This window comes from Microtus pennsylvanicus, chromosome 11 (genome assembly GCF_037038515.1).
Source record: "Microtus pennsylvanicus isolate mMicPen1 chromosome 11, mMicPen1.hap1, whole genome shotgun sequence".
Classification (NCBI taxonomy): Eukaryota; Metazoa; Chordata; class Mammalia; order Rodentia; family Cricetidae; genus Microtus; species Microtus pennsylvanicus.
In genome coordinates, this window is record NC_134589.1 from 10,553,431 (window position 1) to 10,578,191 (window position 24,761).

A 24,761-nucleotide genomic window follows, 5' to 3' on the forward strand; every position below is an offset into this window, starting at 1 on the left:
CAGCTGTAAACCACCAGGTAGGTCCAGCTTCTCTGACTTTTTTAATAAGACAGACCCATCTCCTCCTTCATTTTCTGACTTCCTGCTTAGTGATCTGCAGTCCCGAAACCCAGAGCGCCCCCGGAGCAGCTAGGCCAGCACAGGGGCGCTGTTTCCGATGAAAATGTTCTTATCTAGAAACGCTGACGGGGAAGAGCGAGGTGAAGGCAGGTCTCCGGGGTGGGAAAAAACAGAGGCCAGATTCAGGAAGAACGGAAGAACGGGCCTGTTTAATGGCACAGCTGGTTACAAACATCAGAAACTACAAAAAGACAGGCGGTTACAGGGAGGCTGCGTGAGGATGGGACAGGAGGGGATGCAGGCACGGCAACCACAGCAGCAAGACATCCTCCAGGACAGAACACATGGACCAGGGAGTACACACGGGGTCCCCAGCAACGTTAAGGAAACTAGGTGGACAGGATGGCCTGGTGGCCTGGAGGAGGGCAGGAAAGGCCCTGGGTCTCCACTGAGGACGGAGTCCCTGGTCCTGTGGCCTGGTTGCTGTCTGAAGTGAGCAGGTGAGGCTCCTTACTGAGGCTGTCCCTTACCCCTCCACACACACGTACACAGGATACAAATACTGGCTGCCGCCCCAGTGGGATCTTCTGAGCTCTTGGTGCGCACTGTTCCCTGCCCTTCCTAGGGCAAGCCAGTCAGCCAAACCCTTGGGAAGGTGAGGGGAGCCAGATCTTATTTTTTTATTTTGTTTGAGACAGGGTCTGCTTGTGTAGCCCTGGCTAGCCTGCTCATCACCATGGAGACCGGGTAGAGACCACCTGACCTCGAACTTGCAATTGCAACGATGCTCTTGGCCTCCCAGGCTCCTGCTGGGGTTACAGGTGTGTGCCACTACACTGGGCAAACTAGATCTTTTCTTTCTTTCTTTTTTTGTAGATGGGCAGGAATGTAGAACACTGAGCTATGGGGGCAAGCTGAGGCACCCCAACTCCACTTCCTGGCCCCACCCTCTTGCGCTGTTTCTCCATGCTCCCTGGAGCGTTACCCAGGCACATGCTGGGGATCCCCCCTGGCCTCCCATAGCTGGGCAAGACTGAGGCTTCTGGGCCTGCAGCTACACATGATAGATATGTATTTATATATATTTATATAGAGATCGTATATAGAATATATCTGTATATGTGGTAGACATGTGTGCGTGATACTCTAGATGCTGAGGTGAGCCTACATGCTGGTGGGCAGAACGCAGTGGGGCTAGTGCCTTTCTGAAGTGACTCACGGGCTTGTCCTGGCTTCCCACCGGCTGCTTGCTAGGTCCCTCTCTAACAGGAAGTAGAAAAGCTAAGACGGTGCACCCCCTGCTGGGGAGGCAAGAGGGTCCCCCGCTGCTAGGTTCAGCATCAAGGTAGCTAGCCCCACCTCCCAGCAGCCTGAGGGGACCAGGGCCATGAGGAAGGCCTCCTTTCGGGAAGTTGAGTCGGGATTCCTCCAGCTTCCTTTGCGCCCAGAAATGGAAGGTCAAGGAGTGTCTTCAGAATTCAGCCTTCTGCCCAAAGTGCTGCCAGGGAGAGGGGGGCTGGGAGGGGTCCTATGGCCCCGAAGAGGGCAGCGTGGTCGGTGGGCTGTGGATGAGACAGATGAAGGGGACAGGTTATAGGGGTCAGTGGGGAAAGGCCAAAGGGGACACCTGGGGCACTAGAAGGGGGGACCGGGAATCATGAGATGGGACACTTTTGGCTGAGAGACCCAACACGGTTGCACAATCCCCCATTATCTCCATCCTATGGTGCCACCTCAAGCTAGTCTGGTAGCCCAGGAGAGGAGAGACCTGGACCTGTCAGGGGGTGCAGGGGGTGTGGCCAGCGTCTGACCTGTTGATTACCAAACACCACGCAGATGGGAACTTGTTTCTCTTCCTTTGGAAATAAGATGTGTGCTGCTTGTCTTAGCAGAGGCTCCCTGGCTTCCGCGTAGTGTCTCTGCCCGTGAAACTCCTTTTAGCTCCCTGGCCCTCACATCCCCCTGCCCCAGCGCCCCTCCACCCACACAGAGCTACACACCCGGAGGCAGAGACAGTTCAATAAACAGTGGTGTCTGACTCAGTGTGTTTCCCTGATAAGAGAAGCTGGACTTCTACAAGTCAGCCCTAAAACTCCACTCCACCCTGTGAGGCAAGGGGAGGTCCTGGAATGGGTTGGGACCTGCAGGCCCTGGCCCATGCCTAAGACCCCAGGAGACCAGAGATGGGGACAGAGGCTGTCAAGGGACACGAGGGGGCAATTCCACATTGTGACAGCTGGGGAAGCCCTGTATGGGTGCTCAGGCCAAGGTGAGGTAGCTAGCCTGTGGGCCGTCTGGCCCCTGCATCACCCACTACCACACAGCCCACTAGGACCAAAGAGGGGCGAGATGATGTTTGAGGTTTGGCCAGTGCTGAGTCCCTGGGGTCCATCTGGGGCAGGAGCAGGAAGACTCAAGCCATGTGTTTCTGATTCACTGGGGCCCGCTGGCCAGTTCTCCCTACCGTCCCTCTAGGCCCTGTAAAAAGCTCTTTTCTCCAAAAGCAGGAAGTCTTGTGTCATGGCTGTAAACAAACTCATCATGGGCGGCAGAGCCTGCCTGGGGAGGAGAGTTGGGGGGGAGAGCAAACCCCTCCACTGCCTTCCCTCCCACAATCTCCTCCCTGGTCTCTCTCAGTGGCAGATGGAGGGAACCCCAGTTTTCCAAGCTTGGCCGATGCCCTTCTTGGCCAGGTAAACCTCTTTTCGCCTCTCATTTACTCCAGAGTCTGGGGCGGGCCAGGTCCAGCTGTACACATCTGGACTTGACCTGGCTGCAACTAGCAATTCCTGAGAACTCCACTGCGCTCTCCTGGGGAGCTGCTGACGGTGGGGGAGGCACAACTTGACTGGTCGGTCTGTGGCAGGAAGGGCAACAGGCCTGGCCTCTCCCCACCCTTAGGGACCTCCTCTGCAGAGCCGGGTGGGGAGGCCCGTGAACAGGAGGTGGCACGGGGGCCTTGGAAGGGCCTGAGGAGACAGTGCCTTTTCCATGGGAAACTGCTGGGAATGTTTCTCCAGAACACGTGTCCCAAGCCGCTGGCTGACCCCTAGTTCCTGTTCCCGCCTCCGCTCCTCTCCTTCCTACTTCAGCCCTGGCTCTGTCCTTCCATTTGGCTCCCAGAGTCAGCTGCCTCCCGGGGGTCTGGGGGGTCTGAGTGTTCCCAGCCGCCACATCACCACATCGGAAGGCCAGCTCTCACTGCGCTCCCAGCCAGCGGGAGTCACTGAGTCCGTCCATCCGCCCTGTTGGAGCCTAGAAGTGGGTGCTGTCCTCTAGTCAGACTGGAAGTAAACATCTCCTAGTTTTGTCCATGTGAGTGACACCCATGGAGGTCCCTTGTGGGCCTGGGCATGTGTATGTGTCCTCATGACCCTCCTGGCTCCAGCTCTGTTGGTACAGAGAGTTGTATGGAAGCACCCTCGGGTGAGCATGAGATGAGGAACAGGCCTAAAGGATTGGTACAGAGGAAGGGGTGGGGCTGGCCCCATGCTGCTCTGAGTCTGAGGAGCCAACGCCCCACCAGGAGACAGACATAGCCTTGGGTGACCTGAGCCATCCCTGCTCCAGACACGGAGAAGCACTGCTCAGACAAATCTACTTGGAGTTCTCAACTCTGTGCAGCCAAGAGCAGGGGTTGAGCAGAAGTGGGCCTGAAGTCAGAAGGACGCTGCCATGCAGGCCCTGTGTGGGGTGCCTGCCATTAACTGTATCAGACTCCTGCGTCTGCATGCCCCAGCAGTCAGTCCCTGGTCCCAGAAGAGATGGGAAGCCTAGGGGACGAGACAGGACATAGCAGGGAGACTGCCCAGCCCACCCTCACCCCCTCCTCACGTGGTGGTGTTGGGGACCTGCTGTACCCAGCCCACTTCCTTGTAGGCAGCGGTCACATGGCTGTAGATGAGACCACGCAGCTTGGCCCAGGCTTTCTGCGTCTCAGGAGGGAAGTCATTGGCAAACTCCTCGGCGATCACCTCCAGAATGACCCCAGAGAGAATCTGGGGGCAAAGGAGGGAAGGAGGAGTAAACGCCTGGGCACCCTGCCTCCCGCCGTCCCCAGGATCCCTGAGAGCCCACATTGGCCTGTGTGGCGGGCACAGACTAGCAGCCTGGTGGTTACCGAAGCCCATGTTCTCAAGACAAGGACTGCACTGGAGACGTCTTTCTCTCCTGCCGCCGTGCCTCGCCGGCCTCAGCCTCTCCAAGGGAGCAGGCTGGCAGCACCATAGCCATCTCTGCTATTCAGGAGCCCTCCCGGAGGCACAGGCTGTAGGGAGCTGTGGCCCAATGGCCTACAGGCTCTGGACAAGAGTAAATGCAAGGACATACCTTGAAGTACACAGGTTCCACCTTGTGCTTGAGGGCGTGGGCCTTGCCCACCAGGGCGAGCACAGAGGACACCTTCTCGGGGTCATGCAGGTTCTCCACGACAGTGTTGAGGGCCCCCATGACCCGGCAGGCATGCTTCCGCAGCTGGGGACTCCTCTCCATCTCCAAGGGGTCCTCCATGTGTCTAAACTGGCTGAAGTACTGCTTGGCTGACGGGAAGTTCACAAAGAACCTGGCAGGAGGAAGGGTGAGCGCTGAAGCAGGGGCGCGCGGGGGGGGGGGGGGGGGGGGCGGTTGGGCGTCTTCTAAATCCTGCTGGAATGGCCAAGATGGAGGCAGGGCTGGAGAAGCAGGCATGCTCCCACACCGAGAATGGTCCTTCCATCACAGGTTCTCCCTCTGGCCAGGTCCTGCCGGGACCACCTGCTGGACCTGTTTAGGCTGGCAGCCTCTTGTGCCAGGCCACCGTCTGCCTTGCTTCTTGAGTGCTCTCTGAGCCTACACCCCACTGAGGCCTGCTCTGGTCACTGTAAAAGATTCTGGGACAATTATTTTAGGTTGGTTTTTGTTTCTTTGGCTGGTTGGTTTTTCGTTTTTGAGACACGGTTTCTCTGTGTAGCCCTGGCTGTCCTAGAACTCACTTTGTAGACCAGGCTGGCCTAGCACTGGAAGAGATCCTCCCGCCTCTGCCTCCTGAGTGCTGGAATTAAGGGCGTTTGCCACCACCGCCCAGCAATCGTTTTAGTTTTTAAATTAAAGACTCATCACACTGCCCGGGATGGCCCTGAACTCCTGGGCTTAAACAATCCTGCCTCAGCCCCCCAAGAATGAGCCACTGTCACCCCCTTCGCTTCTCCCTCATCTTTTCTAAGACAAGCACGAGTCGAGCATCCTTGGTTGGTCTGGATCTCTGGGTAGGCCAGGGTGGCTTTGAAACTCGCAATGTTCCTGCCGCTTTTGCCTCCTGAGTGCTGGGGTTACGGGCGTGCTCCCCACCCATACGCCCATACCCAGCTCCTTATGTAAGTTTCCTCTCAGTGCTGGGGACTGAATCCTGAGCCTGGTGCTTCCCAGGCGTGCGCCCATTATTTATCTTCTCTAAGTGTCGGGGTTCCTCATCCATAAAATGGGCATCAGCATTCCTAGGCTGGGGGGCCGAGGGTAAAGGAAAGGGCTTGTAGTCCACAAGGGTTGACAAGGTGTCCACAGCGCGCCTTGTGAACAAAGCCCTTAGAAGAGAGGGGGCGGCGCCCTCCTTGTGAACAAAGTGAGGCCAGGGTGACCTAACTGTGCTGGCTCAGCCAGTGAAGAGCCCACGAGAGACACCCTTCTCTCCCAGCTCAGCCGCTTTCTCCCTGATGCCCCGCAGCAAATGCTAATTTAAACAACTGACTTTGCCTTTGTGGTATGGTTTGTGATTATCTGTGAGATCTTGAACTCATGGACATAGCCTGTCTCTGCCTCTCAAATGATGGGACTGGAGGCATGGACCCCCCCCATCCCTCGAAGCAGAATTTGGGCTTTCCTGGCACTGGCCCTCTCCTGTTCCAGTTTATACAATGGGTTTAGTTCCCCCCAGACTTCTTACATTACATCATTCTCATACTCCAAACCAGTCAGTGGCTCCCTAGTTTTACACCCAAGTCAGATGCCCCAGACTTCTTACGAACTGTGCTCATCTGCTTCCCCAGCGCCATGTCTCCGTGCTTCTGCCCAGAGTCCTCCATCCCAGTTCGACGACGGCATTTACCATTGGCTAGCCTTCCTTTCCGTGAAATGGGATGCCTGACACATCCCTCATGTCAGACCTGCCCCTCTCCGGCCACCCAATGTGGCCTTCCTGCCACAGCTATCGGTGCCACCGGGTAGTTTTCTCTGCTACCCTTTGAGTCTGTCAGACCAGACCCCACACCGTAAGCGGAGGCGGGGTCTCACATGTGCTCCGATCCATCACCCCAGCCTATGGGCCCCCTAGCTGGGACTCAATGAGAGACTATTTCCTTAATGGTTCCTCAGAAAGTGTGTAAAGTGTCCTGACCTGTGTTGTTGGGTGTCACCACCCTCTGTTTGTCTGTCTGTCTGAGGCATCAGAGGAAGCTCCCAGCTTGTGGCTCAGGCCTGAGAGTCTGATGTGAGGGAGATAGACACGGACCATCTGGCCAGCCAGCCCTCGTGGGGCTATAGCCGCTTTTGGCAGGAAGGTTCTGACTGGGTGGCCAGGGCACCGTCCATGTGGGGAAGGCGAGGGACCTGCTTGGATGCCGAATGTGACCTTGGACAAACACTTTGTGACTCCCTCCTCCTGTCTTTATGAGTTTGAGAAAACTTCACAGTTGGCTTCTTCAGAGGTACTGGGTGTGGACCAAGGTGGCAGCGGGCCTGAAAACACAGGATTTCGCTAGAAGCTGTTCATGAGGGACACATGAGGAAAGATGCCTCGGTGGCCAGGGAGACAAGCCGGTGGGTCGAACTGACTCACTGTGCAAGCCTGGCAACCAAGCTTGGTTCCCAGAATGTGTAAAACCCAAAAGGCAGGATGCCACGGCACACGGGTAACCCTAGCACTCCTAGGCAGTGAGACAGGGTCCCTTGGACACAACGCGGTGGCAGGAACAAGAGAGACACTCCCTCAACAAGGTGGAAGGAGAGAATTGGCTCTGGACAGCTGTCCTCTGATTTCCACATGACATACAAACATGCCCCCACCCCTACACACAATAATAAGCATCTCAGGCTTTTTCGTTTTCACAATTGCAAAAAAACTAAAAAACAAAAAATCAATGGGGGGGGGTATGGCATGTTGCAATCTGCAAGGCTTCTCTTACAGTATTTAGTTGCAGCCTAGAAACTCTTTCCTTTCCCCAAGCAGGACGTCCCAGGGGACCCTCATTGAGCATTTACTATCCAAGCGCTGCTTTGCCCCTCAGCTTATGGATCAGGAACTAGCTGATCCCCAAGGCTGCCCAAGAGGCAGCAACAGAATGGACCAGACTTCAAAGCTGCTGGCCAGGGACTGCAGGCCAGGGACCGCAGGCCAGGGATGGGTCCTGAGTGCAGGTCTCCTGCCTCAACACAGCATCACCCTGTGTGGCCCTGAGGGAGGACCTTCCTAGGTAGTAGGGGCCCTGAGCTCTGCTGTCATCCTGGCTTCCCCTCCAGCCTGTGTTTCCTCCCACCCCTCCCAGGCTGGCTTGAGCTGCCAGGGAGAAGCCTCAGCAGCCAGTCTTGGGGAGTTTCTCAGCTCCCAGAGGCATCTGGGCTTCCAAGAGCCTGAAATAGGCTTGTCTGTGTATGAGGGGGAAGGTGTCAGCGTTACAACCAGGAGGGAGGGTGGTGTTCCCTCCTCGGGTTCCTCTCTCACAAGGACTGGAAACATGGGGGTCTGCCTCAGACCCTAGAGCAGCAAGCAAGCTTCTCCTCTATTCCACCACCAGGAACTCCTTCCTAGTAGTAATCAGCCTCCTCCTTGCCCCATACCCTGCAGGCAGAGTGGGCGGTAGGGACAGAAATGGGGGAGGGGTGGTCAGAGGGCCTGGTCCCGTGGATGAACATTTGGGGCTTGTCAGAACATGAGTTTGTGAGCCAGATCTACCGATAGATCCCGTGAAGCTATGAGAAGCTAGGGGTCTTGGCCTTGCCCCCTTCTATTGGCCAGGCCTAGGGCAGGGAGCCCTAGAGCGGCATTTGGAGTCATGGGGAGTGGCTGGGGTTGTCCAGTGTTGCCCCGGGATTGTCAGGCTGGCTTTGGTGTGAGGCGAGGTGTGGTTGTTGGGAAGCTCGGCAAACCAGATCTGTTAGCCATCTCCGGTCTTCTCAGGATCACTGTGGGCCTCTGAGTACTAAGTCTGCCAGCAAGTACCTTCCCCAACCAGGCCTGGTCCCTGGGTGTCAGGGGGTGAACCGAGGAAGAATGAACCCTGCTCTCAGATCCTATTCTGTGCCCTCTCTTCTCCCATTCCTGGGGGAGTCACTCGCTGACACCCCCAGGTCCTACGGGCCTTGCCTTGTTTCCCCTCGGTGCCTACATGTGCTTTGTGGGCCTAGGGGTGCAACACAAGGCTGAGAGCAGCTCTCTGGGGATGCGGGCTGGCGCATCTGAGGCTCCACTCCCCGCTGTGAGCTCATGTGTGGGTGCCTACACTGCCAATCTGTCTGCGGCTTCGGGATCCCAGTGGCCCTCTTTGGTTCCCGCCAGCAGGGCAGTGAGCTCTGAAACAGCCGCCCCTTCCTCTTCCTCAGGAACTCTCCCCCAGTTCCTCCAAAACTCTTCTGCTCTTTTCCTCCAAAATCTACTTCTGAGTTGGAATCCAGGCATTTCAGCGGGGAGCTGGGTAAGTCCCAGGCTTGCCGGAGGCAGAGGCAGAAAGGGAGGAGAAGAGCCGGGGAAGGGGCCAGGACTGGAAAACAGACACCCGCCGCAGGGGTCCGTTCACCCCGGGAGTCACCCTGTCTTCACAAAAGGCTGCCCTGCTTAGGTTTGACAGTCTCCCCCTGCCAAGAGTGGGTGCCCCTGTTCTGCCTGTACCCCTGGGTCCAGCGTGTGTGGGAATAGTCCAGGTGTGATTTGTAACTAGTCAGTGTCTAGCTTGTGGGGTTTGGGGATATTAGTCGTGCAGGTGTGTAAATACAGCATCACTTAGGGTGGGGGTCCTCAGGGATCCTGGGGATGGACATTATACTTCTGTATACCTGGAGGGTCCAGAGTGGGGCCCTGTCTCCTGAAAGCCACATCCTCAAAAAAAGAAAAAACCCTAACAAACTCAGCCAGGATTGCATCCTAAAGCCTACTGGTTTCACTCACCTGTCTCACCTGCAGCTCGCACTGGCCTCACTTTTGGGGCCTGGGAGGGGCAACTGGGCAGCTTGGCCTCTTGACCTCTAGTCCCCTGCTCACTGCTGCGCTCTTCCAAAGGGCCGAGCTGGACAGGGCGTTCTGTATCCTCTTTAAACCCTTTCCTGGCTGAACCTCAGTTTCTCTTCCTGTCTCTAAAACGGGGAGTCGTCTCTGAAACGGGGAGTCCCTACCGTTCCCTTTGAGGGGCTGGTCAGATGGCCGTACATCTCATTTGGGTCGCTAGGGTCACTCATGAGGAAGACCGACTGGGATGGGTGAGTTCTGAGGCCAGAGGAACCAAGTGCCCTCCCGCGTCTAGTTCCTCGTGAGCCCAAAGCCCCGGGCCAGGAAGGAATCAGCTAGGGTTTCCATCGCCCCAGGGCGCCCCCACTACCGACCCGTTCCCAATCGCTGGGGAGGTGGCGCCGGAGCTCGCAGCGGGCCGAGCCCGCCTCTGCCCGCAGTCGTTGTCACCCTCCCTGTCCTGGGCCCCGCCAAGCCGGGAGCGACACCTACCTCACCAGGATGGCCACCCCCACGTCCTCGCAGTTGGCATACAGCCGGGCCCACGTAGCCTGCACCGCCTTCCTCTCCGCCTCGGACAGCTCCTCGCTCCGCTCCCTGCGCTCTCTCTCCATGTCGCCGGGCACTTTCTCCATGAGCAGCTCCGAGCCCAGCGCGGCTTCGCTAGGCGGCGGGAGCGAGGAGTCAGAGCCGAGGCCGGTGAATGCGAGGCGGGCGGGAGGGCTCGGAGTAGAGCGCCGGAGGGAGGGAGCGAGCGTGTGTGTCTGTGCGCGTCGGGTGTGTGTGTGTATGTGTGTGCGTGTGTGTGTGCGCGCGCGCGTGTGTGCAGGGTATATTGCGGGGGGCGGGGGACTGCGAGCTGGGGGCGGGGATGTGGTCTGCTGGGGAAAAAAATGTTTAAAAAAATGAATCCGTTCCAAATCCCCAGTCCTGTGTCGCGGAGCCTATTCTGGCAAGGTGAAGACTGGGCGGGATGGGGGCGTCGCGGCTGGCGTCTGCCCGCCTGCCCACCCACCCGCCAGCAAGGCCACCGCGGTCCTCGCTGGGAGAGGTAGGTGTGGCCAATGTGCAGAAGGGGCTGGGAGGACCAGGGGCGTCACGCGGAATGGGCAGCGCGGGCTGCGCCGGAGTGTGCCCCCGGTCTGGTGCAGGGCTGGGGGCACAGGGATCGGACTCCCGATACGCGGTGTCTGGACCTGTGCGTGTGCGTACCCTTCACGCGGTAGGGAACTGACTCAAAGTCAAACACATCCAGGCATTGCTTCCCGTCGCCTGCTGGAGAGGACACGAACTTGCAGAAAAACCTGGGCTTCCCTTGTAGTCCCTGTAGTCCCGCTGCTCCTCAGCCTAAGACTGGGCCCAAGGCACTATTCTCAGACCTGGGGACCCCAAGTTCTGGCAGTCTTCCTTCTCATCTATCATTCCTGCTGGTTCTCTGAACTTGAACGCAAGCCCAGTCTGGGGAACCAAGGGCCCGTACCCCTCTTTCTTCCCCACCAATGCCAAGCCCAAAACCAAGCAGGAAGGAAGTTCCAAGACACTGTCCTGAATTCTGGCCCTGGCCTTAGCGAAGCTTCGCGACAGTGGCAGTCAGGAGTGATAGATGGGCAGCCAGAACTCATAGGCGCAGGACAGTGGAGACATCTGTCACCGTCAAAGATTCAATTTGGAAAGCATTAGGCAAATTCATCATCATAGACTGTTCGTGGAGGGGCGAGATTGGGACAGAGTGGAGGATTGCCCTGTCTTGAGGGACCCACAAACTTCGTCCTGCCAGAGGTGCTCAGGTCTGGGCATGGACCTTGTGGTGTCAACCCTGAGACCACAAGGGTTGACACAGATGACTGAGGTGGTTCTGGTTCTCCCCAGGGCTCCCTGTTAGCCCTTACCCCGCTCAGGAGTAAGGAGGATAGAAGCCCTGCTGCCCAGAAGGTGGCTCTCCTCTTCAGCTTTGGTTCCTGCTGGTTTAAGGCCTTTAAAAGTTCTTGCTGGCTCCCAAAGCCTCGATGCTCTGAGTTCCATCCCCAAGACCCACATGGGAAGGAAATGACTTCTGCAAGTTGTCCTCTGACCTCCGCATGCACCTACCTCTCCCCCTCCCCCACCTCCCCATCTCTCTCTCTCTCCCTCTCCCCACCTCTCTCTCTTGCACACACACAATAATAATAATAACAAAAATTTAAAAATCTAAAAGATAAAATCAGACTTTAAGGTTCGGGGTTCAGTCCTGACAGTCACCAAGTAGTACCTTTACAGGCCCCCCTGGAGCTCAGTGTTGGGGTGCCTGATGGGGCACCCAGGCAGGACACATTACCTCCCATGGTTAGGAAACAATGGTCTTAGAAGGGATGGAGGACGGTGTGCGTTCAGGTCCTGACATCACTCAGTTCATGTCCCCGCCCTGACCTGCTGACTCCCTTCTACTTCCTGAGACCCAAGCAGCTGCCCAGGAGGTCCTAGTGGGTGGGACGTGGAAAGAATATTGATTTTCATCGTCTCCTCCCATCGCCATACCTAATAACCTAGGGTATACCGGTACAGCAGTCTCGCACATAATTGATAAGCCTATAATTTATATCTAAATTATATAAGATAGTTATATAAGATAGAATTTATAGTTCACATCTGTGAGTGCGCACCTCAACTCTGCCTCTCCCTGAAACGGAGTGTAACGAGCAAAGTTCAGAGGGCTGGCAGAGGGAGCAAGAGAGCCAGGTTCACAGGCAGGCTCTGCTCTCGCGGCCTTTCGAGCTCATCATCCATCCTGCTTCCCTTCTGCGGCACAGCCTGTCACCGCGGAGTCAGCAGCCAAGCAGAGCCGGCTGAGGGCTCAACCTTCTGTAGCACCTGCAGCTTCAGACACCTCCTGCGCTTGCTCTCTTTGTACTGGAGATTGAACTCAGGGCCTTGGGATGCAGGAAAGCCCTCTTTGAGATACTCCCGTTAGGTTTCCAGGCTGGCCTCCAACTCCCTCTGACGCTCAGCCAAGCTTTGAACTTGAGATCCCGTCCCTTCCCAGTGGCTTACAGGTCCTTGTCACTGGGCCAGGCCCCAGATCCTCTTTGAAGCTCTCCTTGATGCTTGCAATGTCCCCAGTGCTCTGCAGTACGGAAGTAACTCACTTAACTTGATTGCACTGAAGCCCAGGCAGTATGGAATGCTCTGGGGAGAACCTTCTGGACAGGCACCTTGAAGGAGGTTGGTTTACTCTGCCTCTAGAGGGGAGATCTTGGGCCCCGTGAGTTTAATCTCCCTTCACCAGGTCAGTTCTGCTGACTCCACTAATCCATCCACTAATCCATCCCCAGGAACTTCAGGAAACACAGCGGGTGGCTTGGGAGAGGTGGCCAGGGCCTTTGTGGCCCCTCACCTGTGGCCTTCTTCTGGCAGAGTTGGTGTTCAGGGGGGATGGGGCAGCTGAGCCATGTGCACCACCCTTTTCCTGCTCAGCTTGGCCATGCTGTGGCGCCGCAGATTCACCAACCGGGTGGAACCGTGAGAGACTGATGGGGCTGCGCATTGGGGTTGCGGGTGGGAGGAACTTCCAGGGAGGGTACAGATAAGCCGAGGGGGAGCAGTGGCCGCCTGGATCCCTAGCTGGTCTGGGAGGGGATTTGAAGGACACCTTGAAAGGGTCACTCTCGGAGAAGGTGGTGCTAGGTGGGTGGGAGCAGGCGGGCTGTTAGTCTGGGGCTGCTAGACTGTGACCGGGGTGGGACAGAGGCTGGGTGCTGCCTACAGGTTCTCTGCCTGCTCTTCCCTTCCAGAGAGCCCAGCAGAGAGGACGGGGCGGTTGTGGGCAGCAGCTCGGACACAGACCTTCAGTCTTCGGGCAGGTGAAGGAGAGTCAGGGGTGGGGGGAGTGGTGCCAAGGAAACTATTGGTGTGTGTGGTGTGAGTGTGTGTGGTGTGTGAGTGTGTGTGTGGTGTGTGTGTAGTGTGAGTGGTGCCAAGGAAACTATTGGTGTGTGTGGTGTGAGTGTGGTGTGTGGTGTGAGTGAGCGTGTGTGTGGTGTCTGTGAGAGTGTGTGTGAGTGTGTGTGGTGTGTGAGTGTGTGTGGTGTGTGAGTGTGTGTGGTGTGTGAGTGTGTGTGGTGTGTGAGTGTGTGTGTGGTGTGTGTGTTCTAGCCCTCACCACAGTCACTCCCTGTGGGCAGGTTAAGTGGGAGAGGGAGTCCGTGCCCCCCTCTACTGGACCAAGGCTGTGTTGCTTTGCTTCTGCAATGATGAGAGTGTGGGACAGGTTCCCAGGGGAACCTTCTGTTGAAGGAGCAGGGAGAGGAGGGAGGAGGCAGGAGCCGCTGGGGGCTGATTTGCTCTCTTGTCCTTGGCCCTCCCTCCTCCTCCTTTCTCTGCCACCAACCGGGCTCAGCTGCTCAGTTGCCTGAACCTCCAGCAGGATTCGCTGTCCAGTCCCCAATAGAAGGCACAGGAGGAGCATGACATCACCAGCACTGAGTGCCATTGGCTGGGTAGCCCCTGCGGGCAGGACACTGTCTCCAGTGGCCAGAAAGTTAACTCTTCCCTAGGTTGAAGCCATGTGGCCTTTGTGGGGTGGGGGGCAAAGTGGTGTATTTTTCTAGACTTTTCCTTCACTGGCTTATCAAAGTCTTTTGGATAATGAGGGGCCTCTACGCCCCTCGAAACACTGAAAATGTAGAGCCGTGTTTATTTAGTGCCTGTGTGTCAGACATGTGCCTGCCCATGGGCTCCCCAGCAGGGCAGCCATCTTGAAATCATCTCTCATCCTTAGAGAAAAAAAAGGGGGGGGGCAAAAAAATACCTCAGGAGCTTTGGGATTCAGGACCCACTGGAAGGAGGGTGTCCTTACCAACTTGTTCTCAGTCAGTGTGGAAGGGTAAATATGTACTGTGACCCCTAAAGCTGGCCTTGTTGACAGTGCAAGGTTGCTGGGAAGCACAGTGGAACTTAACTGCTAGAAGTATTCCTGGGGTGCTTCTCCTGGGGTGCTACTCCTGGGGTGCTACTCCTGGGGTGCTATGCTCTTGGGGTGCATATACTCTTGGGGTGCATATACTCCTGGGGTGCATATACTCTTGGGGTACATATACTCCTGGGGTGATGGAGGAGGGTCATTTGTCTATGTGTTACTTTCATTGGTTAATAAAGAAACTGCCTTGGCTTTTGATAGGACAGCAGCTTAGATAGGCAGGGAAGACAGAACAGGATGCTGGGTAGAAGGGAAGTGAAGCAGGCGCTATAGCTCTCCTCTCCAAGATGGACGCAGGTTAAGATCCTTCCCGACAAGCCACAACCTCGTGGTGCTACACATGTTATTAGAAATGGGTTAATCAAGATGTGAGAGTTAGCCAAGAAGAGGCTAGAACTAACGGGCCAAGCAGTGTTTAAATGAATACAGTTTCTGTGTTGTTATTTCGGGTGTAAAGCTAACCATGCGGGAGCCGGGTGGGATGAAAAGCAGGCCTGCTCGCCTCATCATCAACACTGGGGTGCATATACTCCTGGGGTGCTACTCCTGAGATACATAGCCAATGGGTGCTTTGTGCTTCCCTAGACCTTCCTTTCTCTTTTCTTCCTTTCTTTTCTTTTCTTTTCCATTAGATTGTTTTGAGACAGGGTCTTACTATGTTGCCCTAAAACTTGTCATGTAGACCAGGCTTGCTTCAAACTCTCGGAGATCTGCCTGCCTCTGTCTCCTAAGTGCTGAGACTAAAAGCATGTGTTACCACCCCCTAGCTCCCAAACTTTTCCTGCACAGTTATTCTCAATAATCTTAGGCTTAGTAGGATGTGGTTGTTTATAATCACTCGGTAATGGCTAAGGAGATTTGAATGGGGGACTATCTGATTCCAAGTAGCTGTCTAGCCTATAAAAAATGGGCCTAGACCCCCTGAACGGAGAGAAGAGACCAAATCTAGGAACCATCTAGCCAAGCCTAGTCTGGTTACCTCTTAATTCCTTGGCATCCAGTTACCTGGAAACACTGTTTGTCAACGAGGAACCAGTTGCTGATGGAGGCTGCCACAGGACTGGCTGGGGAGGCTCAGGGGAAAGCAGGAGGGAGAGGAGAGCCCTAAACATGACAAGTTCATCTCCATCTTCTGACTCCAGTGCTTCCCTCTGTGCAGGGAGAAAGAACCTGTGAGGTAGGCCCTCGCTTCTTCAGGCTGCTCAGCTCTGGGGACTGTGACCCACCAGCCCGGACAGGTAAAGGCAGGAGCCCTGGAGGGCAGAGGGCAGGGCCGTGGGGGGCACGGGAGGCAGTCTGTAGCTCTCATGGTCACTGCTGGAGGTTGAGTGAGGGCCGCTTTGACTTGTGCTGGCTGTTTATGCTTCAGGCCACAGGGCAAGGGCCGGTTTGAAGAGTGTGGTCCTGACCATGCTTTCTAGGCTTGAGGGTGAGGTGTTGGCTGAGCTACATCCTAAGGACAGTGCTGCAGATCTTTAAGGGAGAGGTAGTGGCCTGGGGCTGGGACGGGCCACCCTGAAATACACATACCACCTCTGGGCAGGTGAACAAACTGTGGGCTGTTCTGGCTTTCCCTTCTAGCTGGAGTCCTGCTTCACCCCCTATCCCAGGAGGATGTTGTAGGGCCGGAGACAGCGTCTGGAGGGATAACAGGAGAAGCAGTCAAGGAGAAGGTAGGCTTGTCCCCGCAACCTCCAGGTCTGCTCCTAGACAGAATGTGACTATAGGGCTTGCAAGCAAGGCTGGCGCTGGCAGGAAGAACAGGGATGCTTGTGCTCCTGAGTTCCTGGTTGGAGGAACTGCCAAGCTGGACAAGGCAGAGAGAGGGACTTTCTAGGCTCCCCCAGGCTAATGGCAGGGAACCCCAGCATCCCAGAGTTGGGTGCAAGCAGAGAGAAAGAAGCCTTGCAAAACAAGGGAAGGATAAAGAATAGCCTGGGCTTAGTCATCAAGGGCTCCCTGATTCATTCTCTAATCCGATCCTGACATAACCCACAGGCAGCCGTCCTGATATCTATGGTACACGCACAAGAAGACACAGGGAGAAGCCCATTGCCACAACGCTATTAGGTGGGGGATTCAAGCGCACGACCTTCTTGACTTTGCAGCCGCTTGGCAAAGGGGGTTCTATTGGCCTGGTCATCTGTCAGCTCAGGAGCTGTTCTGCTAAACCCCTGGAGTCTCGGGCTGGTCCGTGACACTTTGCAGCAGATACTCATTCCTGTGGCATCTGCCTCTTTTCAGTCCCTAGAACTCACCCTGTCATTGGCTGCTCTCCTGAAATTATCCGTAAAACAGGCCAGCTGGATCTGTGGCATGTCTGCCTGAAGCTGGCCTGGAGCAAACACCAGCTTGTGTGCTGAATGTGCTCTGTGTCTGCGTGTGTGTGCGCGCGTGCATGCATGTGTGCGCTCCGAATGGACAGTGGAGTGTGGGAAGGGGAAAGCGTGGCACCTGTTTTTGTCACTCTGACTGCTCAGTAACTCAGCGGCAACCACAACCTCCCTTGCCCCCTGCTGCTCTGCCATTTCTCTCCTTACCGTCCTGTCCGGTCCAGAGCAGAGATAAAAGCCTATTTCCGCTCCTGCTCCCAGAACCAGGCTCACCCTGCGGGTGGCTGCTCCCAACTGTCTGGGAGTCATTCATCTTCAAAAGACACCCCCATGCTGCATCTCTCTTCCCCGCAGCTCCCCGCTGCCAGCCCAGCAGTTATGCCTCCGTCTGCACAGCCTCTGCCCCTGACTTTCGGGTGGCAGAAGACAGTCCCCTAGACAGCAGGATCCCTGAGCTGCTTCACTTCAGTGGAGGGAGGAAAGGGGTGAGAGATGCCACAGCTGAGGGACCCACCATTGTGGGGCGCTACCTACTGGGAGAGGCTGCTGGTACAGCAGGGAGCTTGGCGTGGGTATGGATACAGGGAATACTGCAGGAACTGGCTCTCCAGAGGGCACAGAGGTGTGTGTGGGGTCACACTAGGGGAAAGAACCTGCTGGAGTGTCCACCCCATCCATGGCCAACTGAATCAGATCCTGTCAAGCCATTTTTCTCCCGGGAGGCGTGAGTCATCCTAGCGACAGGGCTGATGGCCAGAGGGCACTGTTCCTGGGGACCCGGCTGTGTTCTCTGACCCCAGCTTTGCCTTCATTCTCTAATCGAGTCACCATGTTCCTGTCACTTCATCCTTGTTTCTGGTCTCTGCCATTTCCGAGTTGCCTGCCTCCTTCCAACGATCCAAGAAATTGCCAGGCCAAGGTCATAGAGCAGTACCAGGGCTGGCTCCCAGCCCAGACCCACTTCCAGCAGGACAGCACCTCTTTGCGGGGCTACTCGGGAACCTTCTCTGGCGACTGGCTCCAGACGAAGGGCAAGGATGGGATAGGAGGGGAGGGGGCTTGTTGGCAGCGGGGGATGTGACTCCCTGGGCCCTGGCAGCTGGGGAGCCATGTGGGTTGGGAGGGAGGGGCCCTCTCCCCCAGGGAGCAGGCTGGCTTTGGTGGGAGCAGACTGTGTTTACACCTTCCCCGCACACCCTGCCCACGCTCGGCTTCTTCCCAGGGCCTCTCCCACCCTGGGTTCTCTGTGCAATCTGCACATTTGTAGCTCCTGCAGCACAAAGTCCCTCCCTCAGTCTGGAACTCCACTGTGGAAGGCTCTCACTGCCCAGGTGCCCTCCCCCATCCGGGGCTTCTCCACAGGAGCCGCCCACTGCCCAGGTGCCCTCCTTCAGCTATAACTCCTCCATGGGAGGTGCCCACTGCCCACATGCCCTCCCTCATCGCAGCTTCTCCACAGGAGACGCCCACTGCCCAGGTGCCCTTCCTCATCCGCAGCTTCTCCACAGGAGACGTCCATTGCCCAGGTGCCCTCCCTCATCCACAGCTTCTCCACAGGAGACGTCCATTACCCAGGTGCCCTCCCTCATCTGTAACTCCTCTACAGGAGCATCCACTGCCCAGGTGCCCTCCCTCGTCCATAACTCCTCCACAGGAGCATCTACTGCCCAGGTGCCCTCCCTCAGCCCAGAACTTCCTCCACAGGAGCATCCACTGCCCAGGTGCCCTCCCTCAACCCAGAACTTCCTCCACAGGAGATGCCCACTTCACAGGTGCCCTCCATGAGCCCATTAACTCCCATCACTCAGGTCAAGGGAGTGTCTTTAAAGTATGGGGGGGTGTGTCAATTAATTCCTGACCATGACACTGTACTCACAGAGGCTCACTCCTTCCCTTTCCCATTTCCTTAGCAATAGTTGCTGTTTGGAAATAGGAACAGGAATATTCATGTGTGTGGTAGACAGAAACCTAAGGACAACGGAGGAAAGAGCTGAGATCAAGAAATAAGTAGCTAGCCGGGCGATGGTGGCGCACACCTTTAATCCCAGCACTCGGGAGGCAGAGGCAGGCGGATCTCTGTGAGTTCGAGCCTAGCCTGGTCTACAGAGCTAGTTCCAGGCTCCAAAGCTGCAGAGAAACCCTGTCTCGAAAAACCAAAAAAAAAAAAAAAAAAGAAATATGTAGCTGCTGGCGTGGGGTGCTGTCCATTGGTTTGGGGTGCTGGCTGCTGAGGTGTGGTACTGGCTGCTTGTATGGGGTGCCGGTTGCTGGTATGGGGTGCTGGCCGCTGGGGTGGGGTGCTGGCCACTGGGGTGGGGTGCTGGCTGCTGGTTGCTGGTATGGGGTGCTGGCTGCTGGGGTGGGGTGCTGCCTCTGATGGGGTAACAACAGGAACCTAAGAGCAAAGGGGCTAGAGCCAGTGACTCCGCCACCACCTCCTTTCTCTGTGCCCTTGAATAGGCTGCGGCTGGCTCTGGGCTTCCGCTTTCTCTTCCATAAGACAAAGTTAGTTGCTGTGGGGGTGAGGTGGGCACTGCTTAACACTAGTGAGTGTCACTGGTCTGAGAGTCTGTGATGGAAATTCCGATGGTCCTCCCTTTCCTCTCTCCCCATACACCACAGCCGGGTGATGGACAAACAAGAAGAGGCAGAGGACAGATGGGGGGACGGGTGAGAACACCCATCAAGGGCCTCTGTGTGCGGGAGGCTGTGACAGGCTTTGCTTTCCAAACCATTCTCCGCTGAGGATAGGAGCCCATAACCCTGCTACCTTCCCGCCCTTGTCTGAATGCTAATCTCTCAGCTGGAGAGAGCCTGAGTGACAGGGGAAAGGCGCTCTGAGCTATGGGGTGGCCAAGGGCAGCAGCCTGAGCAGGGAGGGCTGTCTGCTGTCTGCTGCTTCTGGGGCCGCCAGTCCCTCCTGGACATGACCAGGGAAGGAATGAGGTGTGGGGGGAGCTTCAGCAGCTGCTGCTGTCCTGTGCCACCCTAAAGTGCAGGTGAGACCTTGGGGAGTCCCCACCCATCCCAGATGTGCGCAAATGCGTAGACTGTGTATGCACACAGAGCATGGTGGAAGTGCTGGCCAGTACCAGACCGGGTGAAACCCAGGACCCACTTTGAGGCAGGCGAGAGCAGAAGAGGGCTCTTCACTTTCCTGGCTCCCTGGGCAGCCAGTGCTCTTCGCAGGGCAGGCGTTGTGCTGTTAGGGAGAAGCTGAGCCCTTGCGCTGGAGGAAAGTGTTGTTTCTTTGTGAGCCGGGAAATGAGGAGAAGGGCAGAGCGGCTCTGCTGCAGCTTACACTGAGCGAATGCTAATGGCACTAACGATGCTATTAATAATGGCTAATATGGATCAAACCCTTATTATACGCTGGGCACCGGGCACAGTCTCGTTGACGAGGGAGGAACTGCTGTTAGCCTCATTTACCCAATAAGGAAAGGGAAGTTCACAGAATTTGTTCAAGGTCACAGCTGGCAGTGAAGCCAGGACCCGTGTCTGGGAATCTGATGCCAAAGCAGATGGTAGGGAGGTCTTGGATCTGGAGATGAGGGCAGTGAAGAAACTCAGGGAGTGACCTGCCGCCAAGGTCACAAGGCCTGGAGCCGTGGCCCTGCCTGTCCTGTCTGTCTCTGCTGGTAGGGCAGGGTTGCGAGGGTTTTCTGTTGAGAATGAGGGATGAGAAACAGGATGCTGTTTTCTCTTCAGGCGCATGTCAATCAAAGGCAGGCCAGACCCTGGGATCTGAGAGGCTGGTCCTTGCCTCTTGCTTGCCAGCTGAGGAGAGCAAGGAGAGCCATGGGTGCCACTGAAGCGGGAAGTGGTGGCTCCTGGCGGGGATGACAGACAGCAAGGCCTTCACTTACAGTTGCTGTCACTTGCCACTCTGTTGCCTCCTTCAACTGGGGCCAGGACCCTGGGGAGAGGACGACAGCCAGCAGCCCAGCTGCAGAAAGGGAGGGGTGAGGAAGGCAGCAGCTTTGGTGTGTGTGTGTGTGTGTGTGTGTGCAAGACCTGGAGTACAGGTGCTGCAGGGATCCACGGACCTGCATCAGGACCACAGACCCTGCAGAATGGATTGAATGACAGACTCTGAGCATATGAGCCGGTCAAAGGGCCAGTCTCATTTCTATGTCAACACACACACACACACATACACGCATGCATGCACGCATGCATGCTTGCACACATGCATGCACGCTGACAGACACCCAGTCGCATGCACAGACAAAAGCCACATGAATTAAGCACTAAAGAAGTTGGCACGAACTCATCCGACTGTTTATTTACAAGCATACAATGGGAGGCCACGACGCATGAATAGCGGAGGCCCCGGGAGCGATGCAGCCGTACTAGCTGCCTTCCCTGCTCTGCTGCTCAGGACCACGGGAAGATCCTGGCGAGGAAGTCTAGTTCTGCTGGTCCAGCTCTGCTGACTCAGATGATCTTTTGTTCTCTAGACCTCAGTTTCCCCACACAGTAAACATGTTCATTCTGCATGGCCTGGTGCTGAGATATGAAGACCTGATGACCGCCTGGCAAGAAAAGTGAAGGGACGTGGCAGATGCTTTCCAGGGCCCCGTGGACTATCCCCGGCAAGACAGCCTGTGATGGACTGTGTCTGGAGGTGCTGACAAAGATGTGCCTACGTGGTGAACATCTGTGTAGTGTCCGTGTGCCAGGATACAGAGACAGACTTGGGGCACCTGTCAAATCCAACCAGAAACAACAAGATGTAGGAAACAGACACGATGGTGGGTGGGCACACGAGGCAGCGGCCCCAGGACTGTTTCAGCCTCTTGTCTGGTGCTCAGGGAAGGGAAACCAGAAGGTGAAGAGACAGCGGGATCCGTGGCAGCACACAAAAACAGAAGCAGCAGTGACAACTCAACAGGACGCAGAAAAACCGACTGCGCTTGAACAGGCGCGAACTGACACGCAGGTGAAGACTGGGCGGGAACACGGGTCAAACAGGCGACTGAAGACAAATGGCTGGGGTGAGGCTCCGCAGTGGGGTGGACAAAGCCTTGGGTTCGGGTCTCAGCACCACATACAACTAACAAACTCCCCAAACTGGGCGCCGAGGTGCACTTGGGAGGCAGAGACAGGTGGATTCCTGTGAGTCTGAGACCAGCCTGGTCTACAGAGTGAGCTTCGGGCCAGTCAGGGCTAAACAGTGAGACAAATGTCTGTCTCAAAAACAAATGAAAATCTGAGACTCGTGTCTGGAATAGATTTGGCTCCGAGGTGATTGTATCTGGAATAGATTTGGCTCTGAGGAGAAGAGCACATGCTTCTCTGTAGAAGACCGGGGTTTGGTCCCAGCACCCTCGTGGTGGTTCACAATACTCTGGAACACCAGTTGCATGGGATCTGATGCCCTCTTCTGCACTTGGAGGTTCTCACACACGTGTGATGCACACATATGAAAGAGAGAAATTGATTTTAAAACTAGAACGAAGGACTTTTACAGCCCAGGGGCTAGAGAGCTGGCTCAGAAGTTCCGGGCAGCTCTTCCAGGAGAGCAGTTCGATTCCCAGCACCGACGTGGGAGCTCGCAACTGCCTGTACCTCCTCTGCTGGCCTCTGGACACTGAACTAACGTGCACACCCCCACCCCCACATACACAAGGAAAAATAAAATAGTTCTTAAAAGAATTTTTACAAAAAAACAAAACCAAACAGCACGTGCGAGGCAGAGGCAAGCAGATCTCTAAGCTCGGGGCCAGGACGTTAGGGCTACACAGAGAAACTCTGTCTCAAAAAACCAAAACCCAAACCAAACCAAAACTTCTACAACTGGTTCAAATTTTAAAAGTCAGGAGGTTTTAATAACCACTCTACAAAAAACATATGCACATGGCCAATAAGATCAAAAGCATCAGCATGGCAAGATGCCACTATGTAGCTATCACAAAGTGAGCATGTGAGTGTCTGGAACCCCACAATGTGACCACTTGGGAAATCAGTGCAGTAGTGTCTTAGAAAGTACTTGGAGAACAAAGTGCTGACAGCAGCTTTGCTAATGATAGTTCCAGATCTATCAACAGTTATCAGTGGGGAAGCTGAGGTAGGTCTGAATGGTGGACTAACACTCGAAACCAAGAAGGAAGTGGGGTGTTTATATAAGAAGCAACACAGGAAAATGAAGAGAGCAGACACGGGGAGGACCTAGTTGGTGATCACAGTTATGAAATGCTAGGACGAGACGGAATGCAGAGTGATGGCTGACCTGGCCAGGGCTGGGTAGGGAAACCGACTGTAAGGACAAAAGGCATGAGGGAGCCCAGGGTGGCAGATGTGTCTTGAATCTTGACTTGGATTATGCTTATATGCATGTGTTTGCATTCTGAATCTAACAGTGCATTCTGAATATATTTTATACCTCAGGAAAGGTGGCTTACAGAGTAAAATAAAAACAAGAATGAACTAAAAACAAATCATTATTTGCTCATAGTCCAGCAAGAAAGCAGGCCATAAGCAAATGGGGCACAGACTTCTGATCCCAGACACCAGAGGGGCTAATTACAAGCTCAAGGCCAGACTGTTGTCTTACATGGCTGAGCCCTGGGTCCAATGCCCAGTACTGGAAAGGAGACGCAGAGGAAGAAAATGAGGATAAAAATGGAATGGGGTGGGGAGGTGGCTCAGCAGCTAAGAGGGTTCCCAGCGCCCATATATACGGCTCACTACCGTCTGCAACACCAGTTCCAGGCAATCTGACCCTCTACGGCCTCCGTAGGCATCTGCACACACGGTGCGGGCAAACTCAAGCAGGCACACACACATGCACATAAACAAATATTAAATAGTGGGGTTGTGAATGTGACAAGAAACAAATATAAGCATCCAAAGTTCCCATCTGTGGCGCACTTCGTGCTTTGGAAACACAGTCTTAAAACAATCCTGTGAGAGTCAAGTGATCACCCCACTCCTTCGTAAAGATGGGGCTATGAGACAGTACAGTGGTGTGTGCCTTTGATCCCAGCATCCGGGAGGTGGAGGCAGGCACATCTCTGGGTTCGAGGCCAGCCTGGACTACAGAGCAAGTTCCAGGACTAGCAGAGCTAAGTAGTAAGATCCTGTCTTGGAAAACAAAACAAAAGAGACAAGGATAGAGATAAGTGGAGTAATCTGCCCTAAGTAATTCAAGCTCGGCTCAGTTGAGCTGGGGTTTTCCTCCAGGCTGGTCTGATAGCAGAGCACATGCTAAACCACCTGCCACAGAACAGATGTCACAAGGAAAACCTGGAGCCTGACTCAGCATGGCAGCCAGGAGTGCGCAGAGCAGAGTAGGGGAGGATGAGGGGAAGGGAAGTCAAATCAGAGGGAACCGGCACCACCGCAAGCAAAGCTTACGCAACATGGAGAAGGCAGGATTTCCGGCAATGGGGAGACACGTCCAGGAAAGAGCAGATGAGGTCCAGACAATATTGCATATTCTCTAGATTTGTTTATTTTTAAAGGTCTGTTCCTGAGCAGCAGTTTTATTAGCGGAAACAGCTTTGCAGATAAGGAGGGTGAAGGCGTGGCTGAACTGTGTGAGTTTCCTTGTTTGTTGAAATAGAATCTTACTGTGTAGCTCTGGATAGCCTCAAACTCACAGAGATCCACCTGCCTCTGCCTCCTGAGGGCTGGGATTAAGTGTATGCCACCACACCCAGCTTCTCCCTGGGGATTCTTTATAAAGACGTTGAAAATGTCACTATCAAACCCCAGCTGGAAATGACTTAAACCATGCTGCTTGCTTCTTATAGCTCACACTCTGTATTGCACTGAAACCTTTAAGGTGTATCCTACACACGGAAATAGTAAACGTGCAAGTGTGTTTCTAAGCCATAGAGAGAAGAAAGCCCAGGCTTCAGGACTGGCTAGCTCAGCAGCTTGCCAGCGGCCTCCAGAACTCCTTTCTTCCTTCCAATCCGTCTTCAGAGGCATTTGGCTCTCGCTTTGAAGGAAGCCACACAGATTCCAGACGGCTGCTGCGGCCAGCCCAAGCATCGCGTCTCTACGATGTCCCAGAGCCAGAAGAGAGGCTGTTGCTTTTAAAGGAGAATCTCCCAAACTTGGCTGGAATGGTATTGTAGACAAGAAGGAGGAAGACCAGCTTCCAGGCCAGCCACCAACATGCCTGTATACAGACATACTTCCTATGAAGTCACTGGTACCACTGCTTCAAGTGTGAGCAGCCAGCAGCTCAGAGGTTGCCACCAACCTGCCTTTCATGTTC

The 24,761-nt window shown here is 55.3% G+C and overlaps 2 protein-coding genes across 2 annotated transcripts; one reads left to right on the plus strand and one right to left on the minus strand.

Annotated features, from left to right (window-relative positions):
• Positions 1–241: 241 nt before the first annotated feature.
• Cygb (cytoglobin) lies at positions 242–10,112 on the minus strand. Its single transcript, XM_075990178.1, has 4 exons — positions 9,740–10,112; positions 4,390–4,621; positions 3,895–4,058; positions 242–1,622 (listed from the first exon to the last, which is right to left on the minus strand). The coding sequence occupies exons 1-4, from the start codon at positions 9,880–9,882 to the stop codon at positions 1,589–1,591; spliced, it is 573 nt and encodes a 190-aa protein (XP_075846293.1). The 5' UTR covers positions 9,883–10,112; the 3' UTR covers positions 242–1,588.
• A 2,446-nt stretch (positions 10,113–12,558) lies between these two features.
• On the plus strand, positions 12,559–16,250 carry Prcd (photoreceptor disc component). Its single transcript, XM_075990179.1, has 5 exons — positions 12,559–12,742; positions 13,015–13,083; positions 15,358–15,436; positions 15,780–15,871; positions 16,197–16,250. Exons 1-3 carry the CDS (start codon positions 12,672–12,674, stop codon positions 15,377–15,379), a joined length of 162 nt encoding a protein of 53 aa, XP_075846294.1. The 5' UTR covers positions 12,559–12,671; the 3' UTR covers positions 15,380–15,436; positions 15,780–15,871; positions 16,197–16,250.
• The last annotated feature ends 8,511 nt before the right edge of the window (positions 16,251–24,761 follow it).

What these genes read in the sequence shown, in the direction of transcription:
- Prcd (XM_075990179.1), top strand. Translation starts at nt 12,672, where the DNA reads ATGTGCACCACCCTTTTCCTGCTCAGCTTGGCCATGCTGTGGCGCCGC. An exon ending in TTCACCAACCGGGTGGAACC is followed by an intron (nt 12,743 to 13,014) that starts GTGAGAGACTGA and finishes CTTCCCTTCCAG; the next exon opens with AGAGCCCAGCAGAGAGGACG. An exon ending in GACCTTCAGTCTTCGGGCAG is followed by an intron (nt 13,084 to 15,357) that starts GTGAAGGAGAGT and finishes CCCTCTGTGCAG; the next exon opens with GGAGAAAGAACCTGTGAGGT.
- Cygb (XM_075990178.1), bottom strand. Translation starts at nt 9,882, where the DNA reads ATGGAGAAAGTGCCCGGCGACATGGAGAGAGAGCGCAGGGAGCGGAGC. An exon ending in TGGAACCTGTGTACTTCAAG is followed by an intron (nt 4,059 to 4,389) that starts GTATGTCCTTGC and finishes CTTTGCCCCCAG; the next exon opens with ATTCTCTCTGGGGTCATTCT. An exon ending in CAGGTCCCCAACACCACCAC is followed by an intron (nt 1,623 to 3,894) that starts GTGAGGAGGGGG and finishes TCTCATCCACAG; the next exon opens with CCCACCGACCACGCTGCCCT.